The 12,006-nt window shown below is 39.5% G+C and overlaps 1 protein-coding gene across 3 annotated transcripts in view; it reads right to left on the bottom strand.

Moving 5' to 3' along the window:
- Nucleotides 1-578: 578 nt before the first annotated feature.
- camta1a (calmodulin binding transcription activator 1a) overlaps nt 579-12,006 on the bottom strand; it is a 285,485-nt gene continuing 274,057 nt past the window's right edge. Inside the window, exons 21-23 of one of the 3 annotated variants that reach the window (XM_049016579.1) lie at nt 11,234-11,308; nt 9,913-9,943; nt 579-7,794 (exon numbers count right to left, since the gene is read on the bottom strand). In XM_049016579.1, the coding sequence (XP_048872536.1) occupies nt 7,762-7,794; nt 9,913-9,943; nt 11,234-11,308 (139 nt within the window). In that variant the 3' untranslated portion in view covers nt 579-7,761. Of the gene's footprint in view, nt 7,795-8,053; nt 9,944-11,233; nt 11,309-12,006 lie in introns of those variants that run through there. The other 2 variants (XM_049016577.1, XM_049016578.1) reach the window with 2 other exon arrangements.

Here is a 12,006-nt window from a genome sequence, read left to right as displayed (position 1 = left end):
GTAATGGTTGGTTGTGACGAGGAGTTTGATTACGTCACATATTGAGCTATTACAGATTATTTCCCCCTCATATGTGTGTGCATTCACTTGTATGTGAAGAGTGCTGCAGTTTTATTTTGGATCAGTTTCTTTTTGGCTAGTTGAGGAGTTGAAGAAAGATTAGATGTTTTCCAAGAGAAGGGAAACTTGTGCCTGGCTCTAAGTGAGTGAGTTTTTTTTGCCTGTAAATCGGCCATAGTGTGTGCTTTGTGATGAACAGGCATTTTGCCTTGGGCCAAGGTATGTTTCCTGGGATAGGTTCCATACTCACTATGCCACTATAATACAAAAAAACTGTACGGAAGATGAAAGAATGGACTCCTTACCTGGGTCTAAGTGCAGAATAAATGTATATTTTATGTTCACTACCACATCAAACTAATGCAGGGGTGTTCTACTGAACAGATCATTTCCTTATTAATTAAGCAAATTATGCAGCTTGTACATACTTATGCATATCTGTAAATGACAAGGTCAACAGAAAATCAGTCAACGTGACTGATGAAGGAGAGAATAAAACAGCATGATATTTCTTTAGATTTTTCATAATTTTTTTCCTTTTTATTATTTTACAGCAGAAAGAATATAAAGCATTCAGAAAACATCTTCCATATTTTTAAGGGCAATTCAAAATATTTTGCATGGCTTCAGCAGCTGAATTGTATTTTTTTTTTTAACATATCCATCGATTCAGTGACGCTTTTACATGCACTATTACAAAAATAAAAATTAAAAAGGGGTAGAAAAAGAGAGAGCAAAAGAGATTAGGAGAACAGAAAACAAGAACTATAGAACCTATAGGGGTGAGAAAAGGAGGGAGGGGAAGACAGAGAGGGAAAGAGACAGAGGGAGAGAGGGAGAGAGCGCTGAAGAAGAGAGAACTAACACTAGATTTACATGCAAAGTGTTGGAGCCCACTGCCTTGATAAAAAAGCAGGGCTAGCTTTTTTTGTTTTCCTTTTTTTATTTTAATGATGAAAACGTGCAGTTAGGTCAAGGGTGTCATATTATCGCGGCACATTAGCTACGGAACGCCTGTCTCGCAATACTAGCAATTGCATAATCGTAGGTCGACGATGTGTGTCCAATTGTTTTTGTCATCGTTAGATCTATAAATCCTCGCATAAAAAGAAAAAGAGAAAGAAGTGTTTATTGCTCTGTGTTCACAAGTGGAAAGCTGAAACACGGTGTATTTCTACCCGGTTGTCCCGCTATACGCCTGCCTATTTTTTCGTGTTCAGGTGCGTGAGAGGAAGAGGAGGAAATGTCACTGCTCGACGGGCAGAGAGAATGATCGTAAAGGCGGAGGTGAGGCGCCGATGGACACGCTCCAAAACGACACACGGAGGCGGAACACGCCTGGCCCTACTGATTCCGCTAAATCAATTAGGGCTGAATCTCAATATCCATCCGTGCTGCTTACTTTACAAACATAAGGAACTTCAACTAATTGAGGCGTACTATTTAACAGCTTGTGCTAAATAACAAGGCTTGTATACATTTTTTTTAAATCAATACTGATAAATCATAATACAATTATGCAGCGGATTTGTCAACTAAAATGAATAAATTTATTTTTGCAAAAAAAAAAAATTATTATTCAAAATATATTTCCAATATGTCAAAATATATATTGGTCATATTTGAGAACAGGGGTGCTGACAGAGATTTTGGGCCCCATGAAAGCATATCAATTTGGGCCCTCAATCCAGACCAATCTAATTATGTTGAGCATTTTTTAGGGCCCCTGTCAGTCAGGGGCCCTTGGAATCATCCTAACTTCCCCCCCTTTATGGTGCCCCTGTTTGAGAATATATACATTATTGCCTCTCGCATACAGCTCAATGTATATATCATACAATATATTGTAAAATATTATTTTGGAATATCTAGATATTACATTTGACATTTTGCTATACAATATTTGTTATACATACTTTTATTACACTAAAGTATATTTTGACATATTAAAATATATTCTATATTCAGTTTAGCTTACAGTGGATATTTTCACAAGCTGCCATTCTGAACAGCAAGATGCCTCACAAGGATATTGTCAACAAGGAATCTCTCAAGCTTTTCGTGGTTTAAGCTCATGGTGCTTCATAAACGCGCAGCTACAAGTCTGCAGACTGCACATTTAAACACTAAACGGGTTCCGTAATATATATTTGTAATGAAACTCTATAAAGGGAACATAATGATAAAGATTATTTAACCAGAAAATCATCAATATATTGTACCGTATTTTTATGTCTTAAATTATATGTATATTTAAAATGTATACTTCAATTAAACTCTATGAACCTATAGGCTACAACAGGTACTTATTTCCAATAAACACTACATTTAAAAAAATGCAATGTTTGTGTCATTGATAAAAATATTGGTGTTCAGTGGCAACTCACCCTGAACTGTTGCGAAAGGTGCCTGATACCATTAAGAATGTTCTTTCATAAAGGACGGTGGTTAGTAGTATTAGAACTAAATATTTACATTGGACTCTGGACGCTCTTTTGACATTATAACGGTGGATAACAGCAACCTGTGTGGGTCACCTTAGAAAAAGGGTCAGGCAAGGAGATGACACCAGACAAGCATTGTCAGAGTAACATTTGAGTGAAGACTCTTACCTATTAAGCATCACTAGACCCTGAGTTAGGTTATGTCTAAAAACAAAACAGCACAATACATGAATAGTCATTGTTTTTTTTTTCCAGTGGTCAGTTTTCTCCTTGAGCTAACAGCAGTGTGATTTTCCACGCCTCAGGGTGAATTTAACGGCCACCAAAAAAAAAAACGAAACGAAAAAAAAAACAAGACACGGATCTGTTAGCTGCACGTGCATAGCTTATACTACACAGTGCAGTTTTAACCTTTTTCAACCTGCCTTTTATATTTTAGTTGGTACGCGGAGGGTACATGAAAGTTTTAACGTATATCGATATTGCAGCTGATGTTCCATAGATTGGGGAAATCGAGCAACGCTTTTGCCACAATTTTAGCTGACGCTGCTTATTTGGGAAGTTTGGACGTTTTCTTTTTAAACTTTTTGTTTTCCTTCATAAGTTGAGTGGGTATCTAAGGAATTTGCTGCCCCCCAATAATTTTAAGGCCACTACCACCTTACCAGTGCTAATTGGACCTCAATCATAAAAACAGAATACTGTTAACGTAAGACAGCTTCGTTTGAAATTTAAATACCTAAACATCAACATATACCAACGAATAGCAGAGACCGAGACTTAGAAAACAACTGACTGAACAATCCATTAAGAAGAGCGTAACAGTACATGATAAAGCTGACATTAAGACCTTTCCCCTTTTCCCTGCGATCTCTCTAGGGACAACCGTAAACTGGTGGGAAAAAAACAGCCCAGTCGACTTCGCTCTCTGAAACAAAATAAACGACATACGATGGGTTCAGTATAACCGTAATCTGCGATGGACACCCGTGTTTACTTTGCCGCTGGGGAAACCCTGTGCTAGAGAGGTGCAGTCCTCTCTTCTGCGTGTATTTGTAGATGCCCCCCAAACTTCCCAGGATTGAGCCCCAGGTGTCCTGCTTCACTTCCCCCTCCCCGCTTTGGCACCCTGAGTCAAAAATACAAAAGGGAGGCAAACGCATCTCTAAGCTATTAGAACCGTACATGGAGTTGCTCTATGTCATATATGCATATAGTGAAGCTGAAACATCCTCACATCCAAATATGTGTACAGTACGCGTGAGAGTTTGTGTTTGGTAGGTGGCAAAAGTACTTAGTCATGATCCCGAGGTAACATCTGTATGTGTTATGGAAGTTGGAAGAACACTATCCTGACCAAATTAATAATAAAAAAAGATAAATAGCCTATATATCAAATAACTTTTAAATAAACCGCGTTCGTACAAAATTTTCGTTGCTCCAGGAAACGTGGTCAAAGAATACTGACTATAACATCTTATTTGTTCTTTTTGATAACGTTTTTTTTTTGCCTTGCATTGAAAAGCCCTGTGTCTTTCTCAAGTTCTGCGACACGTTAAACCAACATTCACTGTTAAACAGAACAGTAAGTCTTTATACAAGTCTACCTGACTACCAGTATTAGAAAAAATAGCATGCTTCAGGTGATGTACAGTCACCAAGTTATCTATGTAACCCATGCAAGTGTAATAAGACGTTCTCAATTTACCACAGCGGTGCAATAGTTCACATCCTATACCCCTACCGGATTGATGAATGCAAGGCAAATATCAGTTGAATTAGCAGGCAATTTCAACAGGAAAATTAGGTCTCCAGAATGTGACAATCTGACGGCACCCCGGAAAAGTTCATAATGCGGGCTTACAAAAGGGGAAAATGAAACCAACGCTGGAAAGCCGAGAGACACAACCAAAACCTTTAAAAAGGCCTGTGGAAAAGAATTTAGAATTGTCATTTTCCCCGTCTTGCTATAATAATATGACAATTGTCAAACGTCTTAATTTTCAAACTACAACAACTCGTTTTAAAAAATAGGCCAGGTTGTCCTTATTTTACCACTTTGCATGCTTTCTGAAATTTTGTCTGCCGCTGACAGGATGTGGATAGGCACTTTCTATGTTAACACTCTAGAGAAAACTCCGGTTTACATCTGGTTTACAAGTCTGTGCCACTGAAACAGACAAACAAACAAACAAACAAACGAAAAACAAAAAAAAAAGAAAACATTATAGTTATGCACATAATCACAACATAAGAACAACAGTGCACAGACATATCTGGAAGCAGAGTCGAAAACAACAGCAACAAACTGGAAAGTTTTTGCCATGCATTGTCAACTGATAAAACTGGTTTAAATGGCATTACCGACACTGCCTGAAGTCTGCTCACTGTTCGCTCTTTTTCACAAATTCAGCAGATTAACATTCCTCCCCAAAAACGTGGGCAACGCTTCGCGACAGTGCTTCTCGATTTATGTAGTCAGTTAATCACAGTTTGTCAAATGGACTGTCCAACCAGAAGCCAATTCGAATTCGACCTTTCTGCAAACGTCAAGCACACCGATCTCTGCCCTGGACGTCCTCGTGTAGCACCGCGGAGTATTGAGACGTCCCTCTTTCGTACAGTACAATACAGGAGTCCCGTTAGATAGCACGCATGTCGCTCGGGTTGCTTTTGTTTTCCACGAGGTTTGGGACCCACAGATCGGTAGCAGCCTCAGTCAGATGAAAGCTCCAGCCAGCAAAGATCACTAGTCTTCCCCTTCCCAGGGAAAATTCTGCAAGAACAACCCATCGCCTCCTATAATACTGATAAATGCATGGCACGGTGTGCATCTTCTGTCATTCTGGCTGCACAGTAAAGCGTAACGCTGTTGCCCGCCTGTGCCTAAATTTAACGCTACTAGTGAGAAGTGCTGGAGTTTTCACGGACCTCACCCGCTATTTACAATTCCTGCCGCCCAGAAACACAAGCAGATACAACTCCTCCTCATTTACATTTTTTTTTGCCCGTATGACAACAGACAACGCTGTTTTCAAGACATACAGTCTTGTTTTGATTTATCTTTTTAAATGTATGCCTTGTTGTGTACTCTGAAAACGGTTTGAAAATCCACGTGCTGTATGATGAAAAATCTAACCAGTTTCTAGACACCAGTGACACGAAATGAGCAACACAAGATAGAAAAAACTGTTATCGATGAGATTATTTTTCTCTCCTTTCCCACTGTGTGTAGATCCGTCTGTACTCACTGGTCAAGTGAATTGTATGGTATTTAATGCTAAGCTATTTTGTCATATGATTATCTGCTCTGCAAAGATTATAACTTAATTCTCTTGTTAAGCAATATAGCATTCACATTACTTGGCACCATTGGCAAAAAAGATAAAATTCTTGGTAGCCCAGAACAAAAAAGGAAAGAAGGAAAAATAACATAACCTCTTTTTTTTGTCTTAAGTTAATTTTGCCTTTTCCCTAACTCTAAATACTTTTTTTTAAACTTTTGCAGTAAGGTCATGCTTTAGCAAAATGTTCTTTTTAAGAACATTTCAAATAAAATAAAATACTCTTATAGTGAAATAGTTTGAATCATTTTACAGACCATAGCCACTAATGCTTTTAATCTTTTTTTTTTGTTTGTCTGTTCATGTCTTAAATGTTCATGCACGTAGCTCGTTTTATCCCCAGGTATGTACACTATATACAAACAATACAACCATACAACCATACTTCTTGAGCATTCAAACAGAACTATACAAATATTATGTTTTTCTCTCTTACCATGTTATTGTCACCTTTTATGAATAAAATAATATATATTTTTTTAAATACAATCCCCTTCGGATAAACATTTTTTTTCTCCATGTACCTTCGACCTTCATTATATACAGAAACTGCTCAATAGTCAAAAATACGGATTTTTCTACCCCCAGTAAAGGGACTTCAAAGGATCCCTAAGAAGTCAAGGCAATGTATGTGATCTTCGCCTCAAAAGCCTTTTACGGCTTCCGAAGTTCGTTTAAAACAGGACAACACAATAACCTTCACGACTGTAACTGAGTCAAAATGTAATGCGGACAAAGGGAATGATAAATAATCTAAAAAAGAACTGAAAGTGAATGAAGCAGTGGGTGACATGTTTACATTAAACAGAGGAAATGATTTGGGGTTGGGGGAAGTGCTGGGTACACCGCGACATCATCACTACATTGAGTGGAGGAAAAATAAATACATAAATAAATAACATATATAAATAAAATGGTACTTTTTTTGTTCAGAATTCAAGCATGAAGCCAGGGAATTATCTAAGTAGGCATTTTTGTGCCAGGACGCATGCATTTCGTTTCATTTTTTAAATAAAACAGCCACAGGACTTGCAGGAGACAAGCAAACTGAACAAAACACAAAATCGAAAGCAAAAACGAATCCCAGCCAGAAAAAAATAAAAGACTGTAAGTATATCAAACTTGTTCCTTGGATTTGATTCCACCACTAACATACATTAGCCCTCAACTAAGACAACAAAATAAAGGATATGCTTTAACTCAAATTTTCTGGCCACACCTTTCTTACATTCATGTGTGGCTCCGTCACATTTGATTGGTTGACAAGGCAGACAGAGCAAAATAAATAACGGAGGAAAAAAAGCATTTCTGACCATAATGGATTTATCAGGCTGTGAATAGGAGTTTGCGTGCAAAAGGGTCAACGTGTTATCAACAATTTTTGGTTCGTGTGTTTTTTTTTTGTCTCCAAATGCGTTAGTCTCTTTTTTAAAAAAATAAATAATGAGATATTTAAAAGAAGGTCCCCACATGTGTATGACGCTTTTGCATTTTGAATTCCCGTTCGTTATCCGCTGGAGGACAAAGATGACAGTCTTGTCCCGTTGTTTTTGTTCCGTTCCCCCCACCCTCATGCCAAAATGAAAAAATCAATCCATGAAAAAGTGCAAAAAATGCCACAAAGCGAATGTCCTCCCTCCGTTTTCCCCCGTAGTTTTTAATCCTTCAGGACTCGCAGCTTCCCCCTTACAGAAAGACAAACGGAAAAACTGAATACAAAAAAGAAAGAGACGGCTGTAGCGTGTGTAGTAGCAGGAGTAGAATCCACTGTAGGACGCCTGCTGTAGTAGTAATAATTGCAGTGCTTTCACTGTATTTTTGAATTGAATTGTCCACTTGTAAAATGTTTGGTACAAACAGAAAAAAAGTCTGGAGAGTGATGTCACATCTTCAAGGGACTCCTCTGGACACTTTCATGTTCCCTGGCCTTTCTCAATTCTTTCGCTCTGAAAAACAGAAGACAGTAGATCTGAAACACAGATCTAGAGCTGGGGTTGGGGGGGGGGGGGGGTTGGGGATTGGCCGCCGGGTGTGTGTATGTGTGTGTGTGTGTTTGTAATTATTACATTGTGGGCAGTAGATATTCCCAAAAAGTCTTGTATTCTGTTTGGTTACTTATGGTTAAGGTTAGGGCTGGGTGGGGGTTAGGTTAGGGCTGGGTGGGGGTTAAGGTTGTCATTACTAGGATTAGGGCTTTGCCCATAGAAATGAATAGAGTCACCACAAAGATATGAATACAAACATGTCTGTGTGTGTGTGTGTGTGTGTGTGTGTGTGTGTGTGTGGATTAGGGTTATGTTACATTGTGAGGACCAAATGTACACCACAATGTGATAAAAACCTTTTGTTTTGACATTGTGGGGACCATTTTTCAGGTCCCCGCAAAGATCTCTGAATGCAATCAAAAAACTAAAAATGCTAGAAGTATCATATTTTGTTTAGTTACTTATGGTTAGGGTCTGGGCTGGGTGGGGGTTAAGGTCGTCATATTGGGATTGCAGTTTTCCCCATAGAAATGAATGGAGAGTCCCCACAAAGATATAATTACAAACCTGTGTGTGTGAGTGTGAGTGCGTGCATGTGCATGTGCGGGAGGAGGGTTGTTTAACCAGCAGAAGCAGAAGCATTTGATAAATGCCTTCACAGATGTTCTGTATTCATTCTCTTAAGTAAATGTAAACGCTCAGTTCAAATCAGTGTTAATTTGCAATCATTCATAGACTAAACCAGTAGGCTATTTGATTATAAAGTAGCAAATCCAATTAGGTATGGACATTTACAACAGTACAAAATGTTATGATTAGTAGGTGAAATCATTTATATGGCATACTCAATATTTTACTTGAAAAGTTGAAGGCCAATTTTGTATGCAGAGTGATTAAAAGCCAGCAACTTAAGAATACAAACAGCTAACAGAGAGCTCGCATTTTACTGTCAACTCATCCAACCAATAACCTTTAAGAGGATGTTATGGGGATTTTCAGTGGACCAATAGCATCCATCAGGAGGCGGACTAAACCAGTCAAAGTCATTCTGCATCGTAGCTTCACCCACTATGATTTTCAAAAGTCTTTTCATCGCATTACTTGTTTAAAGTTTTAATAATGCCTGTTCTGCCTGGTGCTGTGGCTTTGCACGCTGAACAATTCTGTTGTAAAACATAAATATGAAAAATAAAAACATTAAAAAACTCAAATGAGAGAAGTACAACTTTTTATACATATACTACAGAAAGGTAACCAAAAGCCTTTTTCTTGTTTCCAGAATATGTTGCTGTAACCGCTTTGAGATCCCGGTGATGGTTCTTATTGGTTATTGACACAAAAAGCGGTTTGGGTCAAGGCTGGCGTTTGTTTAGACAATGGCGAAGTATTGATGGACCATGCATGCACACTGGTTCCATTAGGACGTATCAGGTCCCGGTCAATGTTGTGACCTGTACCCTCTGAAGTTATAGTTTACCCTGAACTAGACAAGGGTACAGGAGGTGGGAAGAGCGTGTGGAAATCGCTCATTCTACCTTGCAGGGCACCATAAGAAAATAAACAAGGCAGCAAGGTGTCTACGAGATCATTCCATCCACACAAGAAGTGAATTCATTCTGAGCATGCCTGGAGACGGGGAAGCAGGGCCAAACTGTGTTTACCAGCGAGTCATGCAACAACCCCTTGGCTTTCAAAAATGCATCTTTCATGACGACAGAAACAAAGAACCGAAAGAGAGAGAGAGAGAGAGAGAGAAACAGAAGGAAGGAGAGGAGTTTGTTTTAGCGCTGATGCATCATGTGTGGCCCTTGGTTAGTTCGCCGCAACGCCTAGTTCCACCCAGATGCTCTGTGCCCTTCTGTAATCACAGCCGGCAGCTGTCATGCAAGCAGGCATCAAGCAACAGCAAAGGAGGGGAGAGGAGAGGAAAAGGGGATGGGCCAGAAAGACTGGAGGAGGGACAGGCTAAGAGAGAGAATGTGAGAGAGAGTGAGAGAGAGAGAGCTAGTGAGAGAGAGAGAGAGAAAGAGAGAAGAAGAGGGAGAAAAGCCAAAACCGGGCTGCTGAGGTGGCACTCACCCGCTTGAACAGCCTATGGTCCATCAAGGGGCTTTGAATAAACAGCAAAACAACAGCAGACAGCTATTAGCGTTAGCGCTCACTGAGAAGGCACTGGGAGGGAGAGGAAGTCAGCAGGAGGGCGCCTAAGCAGACTGCTGTGTCCTTGAAATTTCTCTACACACCCTCCTCCCATTTCTTCAAAACCCAAATAGGTGGATTTGCCCACTTGATTGAGATTTTGGGTGCTAATTGAAAGCCTGCCTGTCCTCGGCTTGCGTGCATGGCTGTCCTGCCACCACGCCTCCCAGGCTGGCCTGTGACAGGGCTGAGAAGCCAGCAGATTATCCAATCCTGAAGGCTTGCACTAGGCACTAATGAATTTAGAGAACCCTTGCCTGCTGTTTGGGCTAAGACCCGATTAGTAAATGCTGCAGATGATGTGATACTGCCAGGCTGACTTATCCGTCCTAATGCACCATACTGCTGTCACAGTACTCAAACATGTCAGTCAAAGTCATGCTGATCGACTTGTTGTATGTATAACATGGCATAGGGTAAATATTACAAAATGATTATGGATTCTTCTGGGATCTATATGATACTAATTCAGTCTCAAACAATTCCTTTTTCTGTACAATGAATTCATACTCAAAAGTGTATCAACATAATTGAGTAGCTGTAATTGTTAGTAATGCTTGCAGTTCTTTTTAGAGAAGCGTTTCATAAATGTGTCTCTATGTCAATGTAACACATGCACTTCCTGCTAAACCTTAAAGAAAATGTCTTCTCAGTCTCGGCGATTATGTCAAACGGTTACATAAAGTCACATATCGCTGGTAGCATTAGCTAGCATTGCCTGCTATACCTACCTATATCAACTTTCAACTTACATAAAATAACCTAGACACAGCACCTTTACGCAAACTACGTTTTATCTTATCGTTTATTTAATATGCCTTCCTTAAAAATATTACTAGTCTATCTTTGGCATATACTATATGTTTTTTGCTATAAGGTGTCGAATGGTATGAGAATGTAAAATTTCACTTACATAAGGGTTTATGTTGCTATATAATAATAAAGTAAAAACATAAAATTATTTATTTATTCACAAATACAGCTGCTCATTTACGATGACAAATGCCCATTTTTGAATATAATTTAATTGTACACGAAAACAATTAGTTATGTGACTGAATTAGTGCCACAGGTCAGATGCAGAGCTCCTACGGGGACCCAGTGACATCAAACACTCTCCCGTCGTGTGACATCATCCGGGAACCATCCATGGGGACAGAACCGGCCGCGGGATGGAGGGCTGGAGCTCCAGTGAGCTCACCTGTGGCGGCAACGGCGGAGAAACCTCATGATCTTGCGGGCAGCCTGGTCCTGCTTCTTGGTTAACAGACTGCTTCTGAAACCCAAGGACAATAGGGCTTTGGGTTAATCTCTGGTGTGACTTAAATCAAGTGATTACACCATCACACCATGGCGACCCTTAAGGAATGAAATTGCGGTTTGTATCCACATTCAGATGATGCGTTAATCATCCAATTGTGTGCTTAATTTAATCCTTACCGAGGTAAACACAATTCAAGAACTATCGACCCTGTGTCTTTTACATCCTTGCGTTGCTGTATTCCTGTGGTCATGAAACTTTCATTGGTGACAGACAGTCTGTGAACGAGAATGCCTGAACATGCAGAAAAGATATCTTGGAAAATGGCAAATTATTGTACCAGCTGCTGGTAAACCCACATTGTGTAGGAAATCGGTGAGTTTTTTTTAAATAATTGAATGCAAACTACAGCACAGTGCAAGAACAACCCCACCACCTATTACTCAAGACTACTTTTTGGTGGCAGATCTTGTTGCTTATTCCTTAACCACTTGTGTAAACAGCATCACAACCATTAATTCGGGCAGCAGAGGCAGCTCAACTGTAGTAGCACAGAACTGGGGAATGTAGTCTAGAGAATTCTGCTGAGTTCATTCATGGAGATGGGAGTATGAAATAAACTCAAGTTCCCTAACATTTTGAATTATTAAATGCTCCATGTTCGCTTTCAGTGGCTCGGCAAACTGCAACGAACCCTTTTGTATACTTTTGTA

The sequence above is a fragment of the Brienomyrus brachyistius genome, chromosome 6, assembly GCF_023856365.1.
Source record: "Brienomyrus brachyistius isolate T26 chromosome 6, BBRACH_0.4, whole genome shotgun sequence".
Taxonomy (NCBI): domain Eukaryota; kingdom Metazoa; phylum Chordata; class Actinopteri; order Osteoglossiformes; family Mormyridae; genus Brienomyrus; species Brienomyrus brachyistius.
Note: the sequence above shows the minus strand (reverse complement) of the source record. Positions and strands in the feature narration are given on the sequence as shown.